General features: G+C 41.3%; 1 protein-coding gene across 3 annotated transcripts in view; it reads right to left on the bottom strand.

Annotated features, from left to right (window-relative positions):
* Nucleotides 1–917: 917 nt before the first annotated feature.
* Nucleotides 918–19,218, bottom strand: part of LOC746676 (uncharacterized) — a 72,210-nt gene continuing 53,909 nt past the window's right edge. For 2 of the 3 annotated variants that reach the window (XM_016942083.4, XM_016942082.4), the window contains 3 exons: nucleotides 18,857–18,992; nucleotides 11,192–11,298; nucleotides 2,696–3,001 (listed from right to left, as the gene is read on the bottom strand). In XM_016942083.4, coding sequence (XP_016797572.3) covers nucleotides 2,781–3,001; nucleotides 11,192–11,298; nucleotides 18,857–18,992 — 464 coding nt within the window. In that variant the 3' untranslated portion in view covers nucleotides 2,696–2,780. Of the gene's footprint in view, nucleotides 2,437–2,695; nucleotides 3,002–11,191; nucleotides 11,299–18,856; nucleotides 18,993–19,218 lie in introns of those variants that run through there. The other variant, XM_054682311.2, reaches the window with a different exon arrangement.

The following is a 19,218-nucleotide window of genomic DNA, read 5'->3' as shown; positions in this document are numbered from 1 at the left end:
AGCTCACTGCAACTTCCAGCTCCCTGGTTCAAGCGATTCTCCTGCCTCAGCCTCCTGAGTAGCTGAGATTACAGGCATGGGCCACCACGTCCAGCTAGTTTTTGTATTTTTAGTAGAGATGGGGTTTCACCATGTTGGCCAAGATGGTCTCGATCTCCTGACCTCGTGATCGGCCCACCTCGGCCTCCCAAAGTGCTGGGATTACAGGCGTGAGCCACAGTGCCCACCCAGTCTATTTTCATTTCTTTTAAGCAGGAACAGTTCTCAGGAGCTCTCACATATTGGATACATCAGTTCTGGTAAATTTGTTACATTGATCTTGTTACTCTATGGCCTTTCTTATCCTGCTTAATGACATATATTTTTCCAAGTCATATACTTTATTGTTGTTCACTTTTAATGCAAGAAAATCTTGTCTTTTTTTTTTTTTTTTTGGAGACGGAGTTTTGCTATAGTCACCCAGGCTGGAGTGCAATGGCGTGATCTCAGCTCACTGCAACTTCCGCCTCCCGGGTTCAAGTGATTCTCCTGCCTAAGCCTCCCGAGTAGCTGGTATTACAGGCATGTGCCACCACGCCTGGCTAATTTTTGTATTATTAGTAGGGACAGGGATTCACCATATTGGCCAGGATGGTGTTGAACTCTTGACCTCAGGTGATCCACCCGCCTCGGCCTCCCAAAATGCTGGGATTACAGGCGTGAGCCACCGTGCCTGGCCGAAGATCTTGTCTTCTTAGCTAGATCCTAAGACTCTGGAGAGTGGAGCTAATTTACTATACCATTCTTAGCCTACAGTTAGTTTGATTCCACAAACTTGCTAGCACTTTTTAAATTTGTAGATAGAATGAATGAAGTTTTCGTTTTTTATTTTTACTTCAAAGTGAAGGGGTCTTCAGTCTTCTTTTTTTCATTTCTTTCCTATGTTTCTTGTGTGGTTGTCATAGGTGAAATAACTGGCACCACTCAATTCTAACATCCACAATAACAGCAGCAATAATAAGAGCCACTCATATTTATTTTTGAGTGTATAATATGAACAAGGCATTGTTCTAAAATGCTTGACATGTGTGGTCTCATTCAATGCTCACCAGCTGAGATAGGCACTACCCTTTTTTTTTTTTTTGAGATAGGGTCTCACTTCCTCACCCAGACTGGAGTGCAGTGGTGCAATTATAGCTCACTGAAGCGTTATCCTCCTGGGCTTAAGCAATCCTCCTGCCTCAGCCTCTCAAATAGCGAGGCCTACGGGCACATGCCACCACAGCTGGCTAATTTTTAAATTTTTTGTAGAGATAGGGGGTCTCACTATGTTGCTCAGGCTGGTCTTGAAGTCCTGGCCTCAAGCGATCCTTTTGTCTCAGCCTCCCAAATTGCTGGGATTACAGGCATGAGCCATTGCACCCAGCCCTGCTACTCTTAACTATGTCTTACACAAGAGGAAACTGAGGAGCATGAGGTGAACTGACTTGCCCAGGCTCAGTACCTGGAAAGCGGCAGTTCCTCCATAGAGACTTCTGGTTCATCTAACTGCCTAGGCCATGCTCTTCATCCTGCACCATAATTGTTGTGGCATATAAAACTCAACTCACCCACTGTCATCTGTATATCAATCAACCACACCTCTTCCATTTCTCACGGGGCTATGTGGCATCTTCAGGGTGGGGCAGAGGAATTAAAAGTTTCCTCATTTGGCTGGGCGCTGTGGCTCACGTCTGTAATCCCAGCACTTTGGGAGGCCAAGGCAGGTGGATCACCTGAGGTCAGGAGTTCGACACCAGCCTGGCCAACATGGTGAAACCCTGTCTCTACTAATAATACAAAAAATCAGCTGGGCATGGTGGTGCACACCTATAATCCCAGCTGCTCAGGAGGCTGAGGCAGGAGAATCACTTGAACCCAGGAGGCAAAGGTTGCAGTGAGCCAAGATTGCACCATTGCACTCCAGCCTGGGCAACAGAGCAAGACCCTGTCTTAAAAAAAAAAAGTTTCCTCATTTAGGGAGGATCCTCATTTTTAGGGATGGTGTCTTTTAGGAAGTGGTTATTATTTCCAAGCATTCTTATTGTTCCCAACTATAGGTATATTTATGAAAGAGGATTCTTTCCTTTTTAGATAAAAGTATGAATTCCTTCAACTTATAAATTTCATATGCAGGAGAGATGAAGCCTCAGAGAATTGAGTCTTTTTTTACTAAGGCCTACTTGTGAAACCCACATTTTAGAAAATGACAAGTGTGATGGGATCATCACAAGACAGGATTATCACATGACTTTAAACTTTCATACAATAATCATCAAATTTGAGAACTTCAAAGGGACTTGGTTACAGTGAAAAATATTACTATAGAATAAGCAATATCTATCCAGGCATATCTGCTTGGCCATGGAAATAGATGACATCCATATGGAAATATAGCACCTATATTCAGTTTTTAGTCTGTGAAATAATAAACAGGAAATCATAAATTACAGAAAAAAGGGAGTTCAACTTCTTACAGTAGAGAATAAACATATATAAAGCATTACCTCCTAAGAGGTAGCACAGCCTTCATAAAGAGTTTAGGTAAATTTAAAAGTAAATTTATCTTTTCAGATCCATAATAGGCTAGCAGCAACTAGGATTTGGGTAGGGGTGGGAATTAAAGAGGGGAGGCCCAGTCTGTGCCAATCTTTGAGGATACTGTTGTTCTCTTACTTACTTGTCTCTTGGTTCAATCATCATCCATCAGATTGGAATGATGGTTTAGGGGAGCATGACCTAGAACCTAAATTCTCATATAATCAAATGCAAAACCTGCAGCTGATGGTGCCGTCTGCCCCAAGGGCCCAGGCTCCACACAGCACTCCCTGGTGGCTGCTCCTCACTGACACAGACGTCCAAGAACTTACCTTTTTCTTCTTTTTACGCATAGTGTTAGACTTCTTGCTATTTTTCCAAATTGAGCTGAAGGTATCTGAAGAGATCTGGGGAGTGACTGTAATTTTTAAGACCGGTAGTTTACCTGCACGGGGAAAGAACATAATCATAAATAGGTAGGATATCTCACAACTACATTAGAGGGAGTGGGTCTTAGGCTTCTGAGAGAGGCATTCTCCCACATTCTTATTAGCCGAGTGACTTTCCTCTGACCTCATACCTCTTCCTTATACCTTCTTGGTGCGAGTGATGCTGACAATTAATTTACCTCTGAAGTAACTTCTTACACTTGTCCTGTCTTTCCCATTCTCACTGTCATGTCTTTTACCTGGATGATAGAGTAGCCTCCTAACTGGTTTTCCTAATCCCAAACTTCCCCAACCCCAAGCCCATCCTGGACCCTGCTTCCAGATTAATCATCTGAAAGCAACATTCTGATCTTCTCATTACCAGCTCTGATACCATTACTGGCCCTCTTTCTTTAGTAGACATCTCTTGTTTCCGCCTACCCAGCTTCCATTTCAGCTTCTTTCTGCAACAGCACCTTGAGTTTGTTTTAGGGTTCCACTCCCCTGCCCTCCAGGGTATGCACATAGCCCAGGGACGTCTAGTGTATTTCATCTCCCTGGCACAGTGATTGGTTAACAGGTGTGCATGTGACTCATGGTCCTCCAGTGAAAGTCCAAAGAAGAGCTCCTTCTTGAGATTATTAATCAGGCAGAATGTAACCCTCTGGCTAATGCTGCTCAACTTGCCCCCATGTGGGAAAGAGCCTGCCTGAGGGTAAAGTCAACACAGCAGCAGAACTCCCAGGAGATGGAGGTGGGCGGCGTTATGTGAACCCTTGATTTCAGCTGGACTTTTAGCTAGAACCACCCTGGACTTAGAGGAGTCAACAGATTTGCTTTTGTACTTAAGTCAGTTTGAATTGGTTTTGTATCACTTGAAACCCAGAGTTCTCACTGGTTTTCCTATAAAATAAAGACTCAAATCCCTAATGTGTTATTAGAGAGCCTGTGTCAACCCCTCCTCCATATTCTTTCCCATGGAACTCTCCCTTCTCCTCCTTCCTGCTTCTCATTTAGCCATATGGCTAGGTCCTGCTTATAAGGCCGGAGGTGCCTAACACTACAGTTTCTGGAGGCCAGGCTTCTCCAGGGAGAGGCCAAAAGCAGAAGGGAAAACAAGAAATACAGTTGAGGGGAAAAACAAGAACTTTAGAAAATAGTACTGAATTTCAGCTCCAGAGGGTAAATTGAGGTTGAAGTATGAAAATGCTTGTACAAGTATGAGGTCAAATCAGGCTGGGCACAGGAAAGAGCAGTGGAAGGCAAGGTGGATGAATATGGAAAGGAACCTGGAGGTGTAAGACAATGTGGTTTAGAATGTCACAACTTGAGGCCGGGCGCAGTAATCCCAGCACTTTGGGAGGCCGAGGTGGGCGGATCACCTGTGGCTGGGAGTTTGAGACCAGCCTCACCAATGTGGAGAAACCCCGTCTCTACTAAAAATACAAAATTAGCCAGGCATGGTGGTGCACGCCTGTGATCCCAGCTATTTGGGAGGCAGGAGAATTGCTTGAGCCCAGGAGGCGGAGGTTGCAGTGAGCCAATATCACACCATTGCCCTCCAGCTTGGGCAACAAGAACGAAACTGTCTCAAAAAAAAAAAAAAAAGAATGGGCCAGAAATCAGATACTAGCACTTCCTCCTTGTCCTTTCTTCTCCTTCTTCTCGTCTGGAATGGAGAGGAGAGGTCACAGGTGTGGGAGCCACCTTGCAGCCATGAGGATAAGGGCCACTTGCTGAGGTGATGGTGGAGAAGGAGAGAAGGAATCTGGGACATTGATGATGTGGTGCAGTAGCTGTACCTGCCCAGTCGTCTTCCACCTGTGTAGGGCACTGTAGCTGGTTCTGTTACCTGTAGCCAAACACTATCTCTATATGATGCAGTATTTAATCGGAAACAGGTATAAATCCTGGTCAAGGAGAAAAACAAAGCTCGGAGTTAGAAATATAGAGGACAGGTCCAAAGCACGGGAAGGCAAAGTCTTCAGTAGGAAAACAAAGGTCAAAGTCTTGACCACTGAGGCAAGGAGGGAGTGTGGCATGCACGGCGCAGGCTGTGAGGTGTTTCATATGCTACAGACCATTTGAAATGGGGCCAGGAGTGTGGAATGGAGGCCAGCTGAGACCTCAGAGGATTCATGTGTCGCCTAAGCTCACAAAAGACTGTTATGTTTCCTGGATGCCACACTTTCGGTCATCCTTTCTACTTATTTTCCACTTATAAAATTCTACTCATTCTTCAATGAAGCATATCCCAAGTGTTTGAGACTTCCTCTTCTTTTGTGGAAACTAAGATGATTTAAGCCAGCATTAGGTATTGACCTGGAGTTATATAACAACAAATTACATGGTGAGAAAGCTAGGCACTTTTCAATTCTCTCTTTAAAAATATTTTTGGCTGGGTGCAGTGGCTAGTGGCTTATGCCTGCAATCCTAGCACTTTGGGTTTCAGGAGTTCAAGACCAGCCTGGGAAAAATGGCAAGACCTAACCTCTACAAAAAATTTAAAATTAGCCAGGCATGGTGGCACATGCCTGTAGTCCTAACTACTTGGGAGGCTGAGGTAGGACGATCACTTGAGCCCAGAAGTTCAAGGATACAGTGAGCTAAGATCATGCCACTGGACTCCAGCCTGGGCAACAGACCAATTTCTTTTCTTTCTTTTCTTTTCTCTTTTCTGTTCTTTTCTTTTCTCTTTTCTTTTCTTTCTTCTTCCTTCCTTCCCTCCTTCCTTCCTTCCCTCCTTCCTTCCTTTCTTTCTCTCTCTCATTCTTTCTTCTCTTTCTTTCCTTCCTTCCTTCTTTCCCCCTCCCCCTCCCCTCCCCCTCCCTCTCTTCTTCTTCTTCCTCTCCTTCTTCTTCTTCTTCTTCTTCTTCTTCCTTCCTCTTCCTCTTCCTCTTGTTCTTCTTCTTGTAGAGATGGGGTCTCCCTAGGTTGCCCAGGCTGGTATTGAACTCCTGGGCTCAAGTGATCTTCCCACCTTGGCCTCCCAAAGTGCTGGGATTACAGGTGTAGGCCACTGCACGTGGCCCCAAGTTCTCTTCTGCAGAGGCAGCCACTTTCAACTTATTCAGCAGTTTTTCATGATATTTACTGCCTGATTTTAAACAAAGTGCTTATTATATTATTTCTTGATATTTCCATTTAAAATTTTACATATTGACTTTTGTAACTTCCTCTCACCAAGCCTCCCAATAAAGATATATCACAATTTTTAGTTAAATCAACACTTGGTGTATTCATTGGTATATTTTTGTACATATTTCATTGTATATCTATCTTTTGTCTAAGTTAATAATTGCCTGTTTTTTCATTTGCAGAGTTTTCTGTGTACCTATTCTAAATATTTTCCCACAGGTTTCTGTCATTTCAAATATACTTATCAATATTTCTTTCAAAATACCTAAGTATTTATTTTTTATTTTTGTATTTTTAGTAGAGATGGGGGTTTCATCATGTTGGCCAGGCTGGTCTTGAACTCCTGACCTCAGTTGACAAAATACTTAAGTATTTCACATGCTCTATAAGTTCAGTTTTTAACCAAGTCTTTCTCCTTTACAAAGTCTTCTACTTTTCTGCTCCAATTTGGATTTACCTCAACCATCATCTGGGACTCCCTTTTTTACTGTCCTGTATTGGGCCTTCCGATTTCTGAACTTGGCGTTCTTTGTTTTTGTGGTTTATTTTATTTTATTTTTTTTATTTATTTTTTTGAGACAGTCTCATTCTATTGCCCAGGCTGGAGTGCAGTGGTGCGATCTCGGCCCATTGCAACCTCTGCCTCCTCGGTTCAAGTGATTCTCCTGCCTCAGCCTCCTGAGTAGCTGGGCTTACAGGTGTTTACCACCATGCCTGGCTAATTTTGTATTTTTAGTAGAGAGGGGGGTTTCGCCAAGTTGGCCAGGCTGGTCTCGAACTCCTGACCTCAAGTGATCCGCCTGCCTCAGCCTCCCAAAGTGCAGGGATTACAGGCATGAGCCACTGCGCCTGGCTTGTCTTCCTGGTTTATTTTCTCATTTTGCTCAAGCATGTTCTTTGGAAGTTTCCTAAGAATAGACTCAGAGGAGGCACATGTTTGGAATGCTTGCATGTTGAAAACATCTTTATTTTGGCCTCATACATGGTTAGAAGTTGGGAAGGTATAGACTTCTCATAGAATTGTCACAGTAGCACTTTGTTGCCCCTAGCTTCTAGTTACGAAGTCTGATGTCATTCTAATTCCCAGTCCTTTGGATGCAAATTGTTTTCTTTTAGTTAGCTGTTAGGATCCCCTTTTTATTCCTAGTGTTCTGAATGCCATCATGATATACTTTTTATATTTCCCTGTGCTGGACACCCAATGGGCTCTTTCAACGTGCAGATTTATGTTCCTTGGTTCTGGGAAAGTTCTTTATTTATTCCTTTGATAATTCCCTGTCTTCACTTTTCTCTGCTTTCTCTTTCTGAAAACTCTTAGTTAGACACCGATGTTCGTAGGTTGATCCTCTGTCTCTTATACTTTCTCACCAATTTTTCATCTCCTTATCTTTTGTTTCACTTCTGAAGCTTTCTTTCTTTTTGGGGGGGTGGGGTGGGGGCTGAGTACAGGTGACTTTGTTGATGGTACACAACAAAGCAGAGCTCCCCAGACCTTCCCTCTTCAGGGGGGAATCTCAGTGTGGTGGGGGACTGAGTGCAGCAGGGACTCCCCAGCAGCTGAGGGCCTCTCTCGTCCTCTTTGCTCTGACTGGTGGTTCAGGGGTCTTACTCCTTGGAGGTCATGTGGAACTTGGCCTTGTTCATACTGGAACACGCTCATACTAGAACATGTAGGCCATGTAGTTGTGGTCAATGAAGGGGTCATTGATGGTGACAACATCCACTTTGCCAGAGTTAAAAGCAGCCCTGGTGACCAAGGCCCACTGTGGATACATCTGTTTATTTTGGCCTTCACCCTTCACCCTGGTGTCTGAGGGGCGCAGCTGGCGCTGTATGAGAAAATGCAGCTGTCTCTCAAACTGGAGGAGCAGAGGGCTGACTTTCTTGATTTTATCTGTCTACCTTTTTTTCCCCCCAGAATATTTTATTTTGTCTATCTTTTTTACTGTCCAAAAACTTTTTCTTATTTTCTAATTGTTCTTTTTTCATAGTACCCCATTCCCTTTTTATGGATGCCTTATCTTTTCTTCCATTCAGAATGCTATAATGTTACAGCTTTTTTTGGTTTTTCTTTAGTTTTCTGCATTGTTTCTGTATCTTCAGGGTTCCTTCATTCCCTCTGTTTCAGGGTTGGTCTCTCGTATTGGAGACTTGCCTCAAGTGTCTGGAGGTTCTCAGGTATCTGTTCACAATGAAGCATAAGACATACAAGGGCTGATGGGCAGCTGTCATGTATGTTCAGGGCTTGCTGACCTGCTAGGCTTCTTTGAATGGTGAGGAGATGGCCAGCTGTCAGCATCTAGAATTTCTTTTTCTAGGGCTATTCAATTTCTCAAGTAATATCCCAATCTTCTACATGGCTGTCAGCCTTCTGGAAGCAGGGCAGACAAGCCTGGGGTGGTAGTAAGGACTGAGTTTCAACTGCTCAATGTGTACAATTTTCCTTAATTCTCATCTTTGTAGCTTCTCCCCAACCCACATTTTCCACCTTGCTGGGTGTTCTGGGTCTGCTGAAAGGCTCTGTGTAGTTTTCCCAGAGAAAACTCCCTAACTAGAATCCTTGTTCTGCCCTTGCCTCCCCTATAGTCTATTTTTAACATAGAGCTGAAGCAATCCTGTTAAAATGTGGGTTACATCAGGTTACTTCTAGGTTTATCATTCTCAAAAGCCTTTCTATGTCAACAGTTACACCCAAAAGTCCTCACAAGGGTCTAGAAGGCTTTCTGCTCTGCATACTTGCATCTCAAATTGTTTGTCCTCTGACTCTCCCATTCTAGCTCACTCCATTCAGCCATGCTGGCTGCTTTACTGAACACACCAGGAGGCTCCTACCTTAAGGCCTTGGCACTTGCTGTTCCTTCTAGCCAGAATGCTCATCTCTCAGATATTCACATGGCCTGCTCCATCATTACTTTAGGTCTTTACTCAAGTGTCCCTTCTCAGCAAAGCCTTCCCTAGCTACCCTAAGATGGCAACCCCCATGCCCTGACACACACTTTACCCCCTCATTTGCTTTATTTTTCCTCTAAGTATGATCCCCATCAGATATACAATCATATATATGCCTCATGAAGGCAGGAATTCATGACTCTCCTCCTACCAGGCCCAGAACAGGGCCTGGTACATGACAGGCATTTAACAAATATATATTGAAAGAAATAAGAATGAATAAATGAAATGTTCCTTCAGTACTCTGTTTTCTTATTAGTGAAAAAGCAGTAAGACAGGATAACAGCTTATTGTTTCACTAGCTATTTTTTTTTTAATGAAATGAGCTTGCTAATGTTTCTGAGGAAGATTTCACTGGGCCTCATCCATCATTAAAGGCAGGTCATTAAGATCTCCTTGATAGCCAAGTAAGTGACCTCAGGCTGTTAATTTGGATTTCATGAACGAATTAGAATTAGAATTAGAAATTAGCTTGTTAACTTGCAAATGTTAAGAAACAATCAATTGAAGAACATTAGTTCTATACTACTAATTGCTTTTAATGTTTAAAATGATGCCATTAGGGCTGAATGGGAAGAGATTTTTCCTATAAAACCCAACCAGTTAACCCTGTTTTGAGGAATCTTCTTGGTGTTCAAACTAACAATCCAATTGAAGTGTTCCATCAGAAACACCATAATTATTTCAGCTCAAGAGAGGGATGCATTAATGCTACTCATGATACATATTACTATATTTGAAAAAAAGATTTCTTGAACTATAAATTACTTTTTAATGCCTTCTAAATGCGTATTTGTATTTTCAGGTGGATATTTCATAATTATCTTCTCATTTATGCAAATTAAAACATTTACTAAGCAAAGCATGATGTTTTCCAGCTCCAAATACATACTCAGAGATAATCACTTTCCATCAAGTCATCTGAGACTGATTGTCATTAGCATTCACTATAGTCATGGTCACGAGACTGCCTGCAGACTTGTAACGTCTTCTCCCTCAATGTACAATGAAAAAGTTACTACAGTGCCAGGAAAAACAAATGAAAGCATTAACCTGCCTTCAGTTTATCAAGCTTAAAGCTATATTTGAACTAAATTTAACAGAGTAATTCTGCTGAAATTGAATTCAACTCTAATGGAATAGAAAGTAGATATTCTGTTTCTCTAAAATAAAGGGATAACTTAAACATCATGGAATCACTTGATTGGCTGTTAAAAATGTAGGAGTTTTAGTTTTAAAAATGTCAATACAATATACAGTAATATCATTATAATTCTTCTATCTAAAACTCTAGAGCATTAAAAGAAAAATGCAATCTATGATTATGCTATGCCTCTAAGACCATTCTGAGGAAATGGTAGAGACAGATGCTTGGACTGCTTAATTCTCTCCGCTTGACCTGCCCAGTAACATACCAAGAGTTCTTTCTACTTTCCTTAAGGTTGAATTTGCATTTTCAAATCTGTTTATGAAGTCTTCCATTGAGCTTCATTTAAAATGACATTTCTTCACCTCTGCATTAGCAGGGCAAGCAGCCGTCATTAATTCCAGTCATGCATGCTGGCGATGGAGAGGGCAGGAGTGGCCATAGGAACCAACTCCTTCCACATGTGATTCTCTCCTTTTCAAAGGATTGCAGGATCATAAAAGACTTACTGCTCTCCCTATGCCAATCACAATTTAATCATCGTTTGATGATCCAGAAAGCACATCAAAATCTTACGGGGGGGTGTTACTTGAGTTTTCCAATTGATATCTGGAGACCTCTTTGCAGGTTGGGCTGAGAGGAGAATGGAGAGTGGGAGAAGCATTTCTTCAAGAACAGGCAAGGATGAGAGGATCAAGAGAGAAAAAAAGCAATAGAGAAAATTTCCCTTTAAAAACATGCATTACTTAGATTGAAGGCTACATATGACATCCTAGAAATTCTTGAACTCTGTGCAAATCACCGGGAAAATTGACACAATGATGGCTGGCCTGTGACAGTGTTCCTGGTCATTGCATAGTTCGGGCCAGTTACTTAAATGAAAAAAGCGGAGCAAGTTGTGAGTAGTACAGCGTTTAGGAGTGAGTGGCTGTGGGCAGGTGGAGGGGAAACACATAATCTGAAAACACTCTACCTGTCTTTCTGGCTCTCAGCGCTTCAAGTATGTTAGCAGCAGCCATTTCTCCCAGAACATTGTTTCCAAGGTCAATTTCCCTTAAGTAGGCAGAGTATTTGATCAGGCTGTCAAAAGAAAATCACACACACACACACACACACACACACACACAGGCATCGTGTCAAGCATTGTTACTCAAAGAACCTCAATCCAGTTATTTTGGAGAATGATCTCTCTTTTTAAACCCCTCCCCCAACCCCAAACCCAAGATGATGCATTGGCCCAATGTGAGACCAAAGACACCCCGAAACCAATTTTTACCAATCTACTCTCTCTAGTTCGGATACTTCTCCTAGGTAAGTTGGTAGAATAAGGATTTTTGGTTGCTTTAAATCCTTAATTCGTTTATTTACTCAAAAGATATGGTATGATATAATGTAATGCAGGACTTCCTGGTTTAGATTTTACATACCAGCAAATGTCCAAAAGTTTAGAGGGACAGACAAAGGTTTGGCAACTTTTAGTATGTCAAGAAATAACAACTATCCACACTGTAAACGAGCAAACATTTTTACATCAAATTAGTAAGGGCATAGTCTGAAAACAAAGGATAGCCCTTTAAATCAAATAACTTTAGTTTTATGAAAAGTAAACTGTACTGTCATTACGTTTGTAATTTCTTTGAGGACTATTGAAAAAAAAATTTTTTTGAGACAGGGTCTCGCTGTGTCACCCAGGCTGGGGAGAAGTGGCATAATCTTGGCTCACTGCAACCTCCATCTTCCAATTTAAGCAATTCTTGTGCCTCAGCCTCCCAAGTAGCTAGAATTCAGGCATGTGCCACCATGGGAAATTTCTTAAAGTGCAGGCCTTGCACTGGACTGCTGACTGGTCTTTGGGACTCTCTGGCATCATGAGTGAATAAGAAATTTGGGCAAAGGCCTGGACTCCTGGTCAGCTTCAACCCCTTATCAAATCATGTGTCAGATCATGTGATGACGGCAGGCTATGTGCCCTCACCTCCTTCATCTATAAAACTGGCCTGAAAAAGCCTGTTCTGCCTATTTCGTAAGGTTGTAGTGAAAACAGAATGAAGCCATTTCTATGAAAGCATTTTGCAAATGCAATGCCGCTGATAGTATATTGAGTGCATACTTATTACATGCATATTATGTACCTAGCACTGCAGGGATTAAGAGAGGTTTGACACATGGCCTCTGCTCTGAAAGAAGTTATATGACTATCAATAAAACAATTTCAAGCCCTTACCATGGGCTGCAGGTATGAAATTTCAGTTAGGGTCCACATTGAATATGAGGCTACTTTCTCGCTCATTGTATATATTTTCCACTGATTCAGCAGCTGGAATGCAAGGCCAGAGCTGAATGGTCCTGCCAGACTCTCTCAAAGGTCTTGCTCTTGAGGAAACAGTCAGCCTAGTCAGGATTTGACCAGACTTGGCTTCCTGAACTGCCTGGTTGTGTGCAGTGTCTTCAGACAAAATGAGTGGACAGCAGGGATGTGAGGTGGAACAGAGGGTCCACAGAAGGAGGGCAGGAAGTGAGGAGGACAAACTTCATAACGCAACGATTCTACATCTAGGTCGACTCCAGAGGCTTTGGATCTCACCACTACACCATGCAGCCTCACATGAGCTAAGGTTTGATGGAGCATTCACTACACGCCAGCTGTGACCAGGGCCACCCACATGGTTAAGTGCTTGTGCCCTGCACAAGGTGCCTTCCAAGAGGGTAAGTGGGGCTGAAATCCAACAGAGATCTGCTTGCCAAATGCTGGGCTCCAAAGCGTGGATCTGGAAGGGGAACTTCCTCTGATTCATTTGCCAGAGGTGGTGACTTTGTAATTTATCTGTGCAAAATATTTCAAGTTCAAGACCAGCCTGGCCAACATGGTGAAAACCCGTCTCTAAAAATACAAAAATTAGCCAGGCATGGTGGCGAGTGCATGTAATCCCAGCTATTTGGAAGGCTGAGGCAGGAGAATTGCTTGAACCTGGGTGGTGGAGATTGCAGTGAGCTGAGATCACACCACTGCACTACAGCCTGGGTGACACAGCGATACTCTGTCTCAAAAAAAAAAAAAAAGACTTAAATTGAACTTTCAGAAATTAAAAAGTACAATGTCTGAGATAAGTAAAACACATTGGATGGACTTTGCAGCATAGTAGACATTGTAGACAATATGTGAAGATGTAACAACAGAAACTACCCAAAGTGAAATGCAGAGGACAAAAAGACCGAAAAAAAACCCCAAAAAAGAACACAACATCATTTAGCTGTGGGACAAAATCAAGTAGCCTAACCTATATATAATTAGAGTTTCAGAAGAATAAAAGACAGGAGTGATAGAAAAAAAATACTTGAAAAGGAGTGGTCTAAAATTTTCTAAATTTGATGAAAACTGCAAACGCATAGATCTAAGAAGTTCAACAAACTCCAATCTGAAAAAAGAAGAAAGTCACACTAAGCATGTCATACTTAAATTGCTGAAAACCAGTGATAAAAAGAAAGTCTTAAAAGCAGCCAGAGGCTGGGCACGGTGGCTCACACCTGTAATCCTAGCACTTTGGGAGGCTAAGGTGGGCGGATCACTTGAGGCCAGGGGCTTGAGACTAGCTTGGGCAACATGGCGAAACTCCGTCTCTACTAAAAATACGAAAAAAATTTAGTTGGGCATATTGGTTGCAAGCCTGTAGTCCCAGGTAGTTGGGAGGCTGAGGCATGAAAATTGTTTGAACCAGGGAGGCAGAGGTTACAGTGAGCCAAGATCATGTCACTGCACTCCAGCCTGGGTGACAGTGAGACTCTGTCTGAAAAAAGAAGAAGAAGAAGAAAAAAAAGCATACAGAGGAATAAAAACAAATTATATACAAAAGAATAGAGATAAAAATGATGTCTCTTCAGAAACAATAAGAGCAGAAGATAGTGGAGCAACATCTTAAAAGTATTAACTGTCTCCTGGGAGCGGTGGCTCACACCTGTAATCCTAGCACTTTGGGAGGCCAAGACAGGTGGATCACCTGAGGTCAGGAGTTTGAGACCAGCCTGGCCAACATGGTGAAACCCTGCCTCTACTAAGAATACAAAAATTGGCCAGGTATGGTGGCAGGCGCCTGTAATCCCAGCTACTCGGGAGGCTGAGGAAGGAGAATCACTTGAACCCAGGGGGTGGAGGTTGTAGTGAGCCGAGATTGTGCTACTGCACTCCAGCCTGTGCAACAGGAGCAAGACTCCATCTCCAAAAAAAAAAAAAAAGTATTAACTATCAATCAAATATTTTGTACCCAGCCAAAAAAAAAAAAAACTTTATAAATGAAGGCAGCATAGACTTGTTAGATATACAAAGGCTTAGAGAATTCATCACCAGCAGACCAGGATTACAAGAAATGTATAAAGTAAGTCCTTTAGACAGAAGAATATGATATCACATAGAAATGTGAATATAGCCAAAAGACTAAAGAATGCCAGAATGGTAAATATGTGAATAAACATAAAAAACTCCCCCCTTATTAAAAAAAACAACTGCTTAAACTAGACATAATAATAATGTATCCTTGGATTTATAACACTGGTAAAGGTAAAATATATGACTACAAAAACACAAAGGATAGGAAGAGAATGGAAGTATACTGTTGTAAGATTCTTATACTATAAGTGAAGTAGTATAAAGTTATTTGAAGGTAGACTGTAATAAGTTAAAGGTAAAGGCTGTAAACACTAGAGCATCCACTAGAAAAAAAAAGACCAAGAGGTATAGCTCACGAGCCAATAAAAGATATAAAAATGGACTTATAAACATTACTTAATCTAAAAAGCAACAGAAAACCAGTTTAAAAGGAACAAGGAACAGATGAGACAAATAGAAAACAAATGGCAAGATGATAGATTAAAAACCAAATAAACCATAAAGATAATCACATTAAATATAATGGTCTAAACAATTAAAAGACAAAGATTGTCAAATGGATAAAAAAAGAAGCTCTCAGCTGTATGCTGTCTATAAGAAACCCAATTTCAATATAAAAACACAGATAGGTTAAAACCAAAGGATGAAAACAGACAAATTATGTAAATATTCATTTAAAAAAACCTGTAGTGGCTATATTAATATCAGTCAAAGTAGGGAGCATTACCAAGGATAAAGAAGACCATTTCATAATGATGAGTGTCAATTCATTAAGAGGCACAACAATAAAAAATGTTTATGTACCTAAAAACAGAGCTTCAAAATACATGAGGCAAAAATTGATTAAACTACAAGGAGATATAAACAAAATCACAATTTTTCCCTCTCTCAATAATTGATAGAACATGTAAAAATTTGTACATATATAGAAGACTTCAATAACACTCCCAACCAACTTGACCTAATTGACATTTATGGGACATTCAATCCAGTAACAGCAGAATACACATTCTTTTCTCATGCACATGGAACATTTACCAAGATAGATCAGATCTGGGCCATAAAAGAAATAAAACAAGTGTGTTCCTTTTTTCCGCTAGAGATGAGATCTTGCTATGTTGCCCAGGCTGATCTCAAATTCTTGAGCTCAAGCAATCCTCCCACCTCAGCCTCTCAAGTAGCTGGGACTACATGACCACACCAGGCATGGGACCTGTAGTCCCAGTTACTTGGGAAGTGGAGGTGAGAGAATCGCTTGAACCTGGGAGATGGAGGTTGCAGTGAGCCGAGATCATGCCATTGCACCAGGTATGTTTTCCAACCACAGCAGAACTTAATTAAAAATCAAGAGATTCTTAATCTCTTGATTAAAACAGAATGCTATCTGAAAAAATATACACATATGTGGAAACTAAACAGAGCTGTTCTAAATAACCCATAGGTTAGAGAACAAATGAAAAGGAACACTAGAAAATATTTTGAACCGAATGAAATGAAAATATAACATATCGAAATTTGTAGGATACAATAAAAGCAGTGCTTAGTGCTAATATAAACATTTATATTAGAAAAATTAAAAGATTTAAAATCAATAACTTAAGCTTTCACTTTAATAATTGAGAAAGAGAAGAGCATATTAAACCCAAGGTAAGCAGAATAAAGGAAATAATAAAGACAAGAGATGAAATCAATAAAGTTAAAAACAGAAAAACAGTAGTGAAAATCAAGAGTGGTTCCTTGAGAAGATCAATAAAATTAATAAATTTCTAACCAGACCAATCAGAAGAAGAGAAAACACAAGTAATCAATATCAAGAATGAAAAAGGAGACATCACTATAGATGCTACACACATTAAAAGGATCGTAAGAAAATATTATGAAGAACTTTATGTCAATAAATCTGACAAATTAGATGAAATAAATTTCTTGAAAGACACAAACTACTAAAGCTTTACTCAAGATAAAATATCCAGAATAGCCTTATATCTATTAAGGAAATTGAATTTAGACCAGGCATGGTGGCTCACGCCTGAGGCAGGAGAATTACTTGAACCCGGGAGGCGGAGGTTGCAGTGAGCCGAGATTGCACCACTGCATTCCAGCCTGGTGACAGAGAGAGACTCCGTCTCAAAAAAAAAAAAAAATCGAATTTGTTGTTAAAAACCTTCCCATAAAGAAAGCTCCAGGTCCAGATGTTTTCACTGATAATTCTACTGAATATTTAAGGGTGAGATAATGCCAATGCTACACAAATTATTTCATAAAATAGAAGAGAGGGGCACACTTATTAGCTCATTCTGTAAAGCCAGAATTACCCTGATCTTAATGCCAGACAAAGATATTACGAGAAAAGAAAAGTACAGCTGTGTGTGGTAGCTCACGCCTAGCTGGGCAGATGACTTGAGATCATGAGTTCAAGACCAGCCTGGCCAACATGGTGAAACCCCACCTCTACTAAAAATACAAAAAATTAGCCAAGCATGGTGATCTGCACCTGTAGTCTCAGTTACTTGGGAGGCAGAGGTGGGAGAATCCCTTGAACTCGGAGACAGAGGTTGCAGTGAGCCGAGATCATACCATTGCACTCCAGCCCAGGCAACAGAGCGAGACTCCATCTCAAAAAAAAAAAAAAAAAAAAGTACAGACTAATATGCTTCATGAGCATAGATGCAAAAATCCTTAACAAAATTTTAGCAATATACTAAAAGCATAATATATCAGCAATATATTAAATCAGCATTGTATTAAAAGGGCAATGAAATGAAGCTTATTAATAGGATTATTATAGAAAAGTAGAGAAGCTATTAAAGTTGAAAATCTTCCCAGCCTTCCTGAATAAGTATATTAGAGAAGATTCCCTTCCCTTCCCCTTCCCCTTCCCTCCCCTCCCCTCCCCTCCTCTCCCCTCCCCTCCTCTCCCCTCCCCTTCCCTTCCCTTCCCTTTCTTTCTTTCATGACAAAGTCTCATTCTGTTGCCCAGGCTGGAGTGCACACGATCTTGGCTCACTGCAACCTCTGCCTCCTGGGATCAAGTGATTCTCCTGTCTCAGCCTCCTGAGTAGCTGGGATTACAGGTGTCTGCCACCATGCCCAGCTAATTGTTTTGTATTTTAGTAGAGATGCAGTTTCACCATGTTGGGCAGGCTGGTCTCAAACTCCTGACCTCAAGTAATTTGTCCATCTCGGCCTCCCAAAGTGCTGGGATTACAGGTGTGAGCCACCATGCCCAGACAGAGAAGGAATATTTTTCTTCTAAAATAATAAGTAGACTGAGTACAGTGGCTCACGCCTGTAATCTCAGCACTTTGGGAGGCCGAGGTGGGCAGATCACTTGAGGTCAGGAGTTTGAGACCAGCCTGGCCAACATGGTGAAACTCCATCTCTACTAAAAATACAAAAATTAGCTGGGTGTGGTGGCGCACGCCTGTAGTCCCAGCTACTCAGGAGGCTGACGCAGGAGAATTGCTTGAACTAGGGAGGTGGAGGTTGCAGTGAGCAGAGATCGCACTACTGCACTCCAGCCTGGGTGACAGAGTAAGACCGTGTCTCAAAAATAAAAATAAAAGTAGTAATAATAATACTAAGTAGCCATCCATCAAGCTCTCAAGCCTCAAGCCTTGGCTGTGTTCTGTTGCCCTTGACTGTCCCCATGGTGCTGTCACTATCGACTAACTGAAACTATATATCTTGGAGTTGTTTCCACCCAGCAAGCTTTTTCTACAGTAGCTGCAAATCCTACTTGGCCCACTGGGGATGTGGACTCAGTAGGCCTGGACAGGAAAATGCCTAAGATTCTCAAGACAAACAAGGCAAGGAAATATCCTGTTTTTGAGAAGTTTTTGAGAATAGCTGTGTCCTTCTGCCTGAGGAGGCTGGGACAACTTTGTAATCAAACACAAAAGAGTGTTCACTCCTGAGTAGGCTGCCCTTCTTCCTCAGGTCACATTGATTACATTTTACATTATATCCTGACTTTAAGAAAGAAAAATTGGGAGGTCATACTTCCTGTTTTTCCTCAGTTGCCAACTTCTTAAAATGGGGCTTCTAGTGAGGTCTTTGAGACTGCTTTATGGTCCACACACAACTGTTTGCCACGTTAGGTACCAAGACCAAGATGGGTCACTGCTTGGCTCTCAGAGCTGAAAAACCTCATTGGAAACTGCTAAAAAGGTGCAGTTAAATAATTATCCCCATGATTTAATTCAAGCACTTAGTTTTAAAAGGTGAACAAATAAAGCCTCTTAACTTGCTACTTACCATGTTAAAGTTTGAATGAATTCCAATAAACCATTTTCTCCTTCTCTTCCTTTTCCATCTATGCCATTATCTGCCAAATGCAACTTCACTAACCAAGGACCAGTTTCCATCAGACCTTCAATTTTCTTCTTGATTCCTACAAGAAAATCAAAGTATTTTATTATTTTTAGACAATAGTTCCCCTGTTTGTCACCAGCTAAGCTGACTTTATTCTTTTAGCTTGTACTTTACTGGACTTGTGTGAGTAGGTACATTTGCAGTATAGTCAAGGAAATACTGTATATATAATTTTTAAAGTCCTCGTTTTATACTCAGTACATCCTTCCTTCTTTAGAACAAGAAGCCCAAAATTACTCTGCATG

This window comes from Pan troglodytes, chromosome 2, assembly GCF_028858775.2.
Source record: "Pan troglodytes isolate AG18354 chromosome 2, NHGRI_mPanTro3-v2.0_pri, whole genome shotgun sequence".
Classification (NCBI taxonomy): domain Eukaryota; kingdom Metazoa; phylum Chordata; class Mammalia; order Primates; family Hominidae; genus Pan; species Pan troglodytes.
This window is presented reverse-complemented; position numbering and strand designations above follow the sequence as displayed.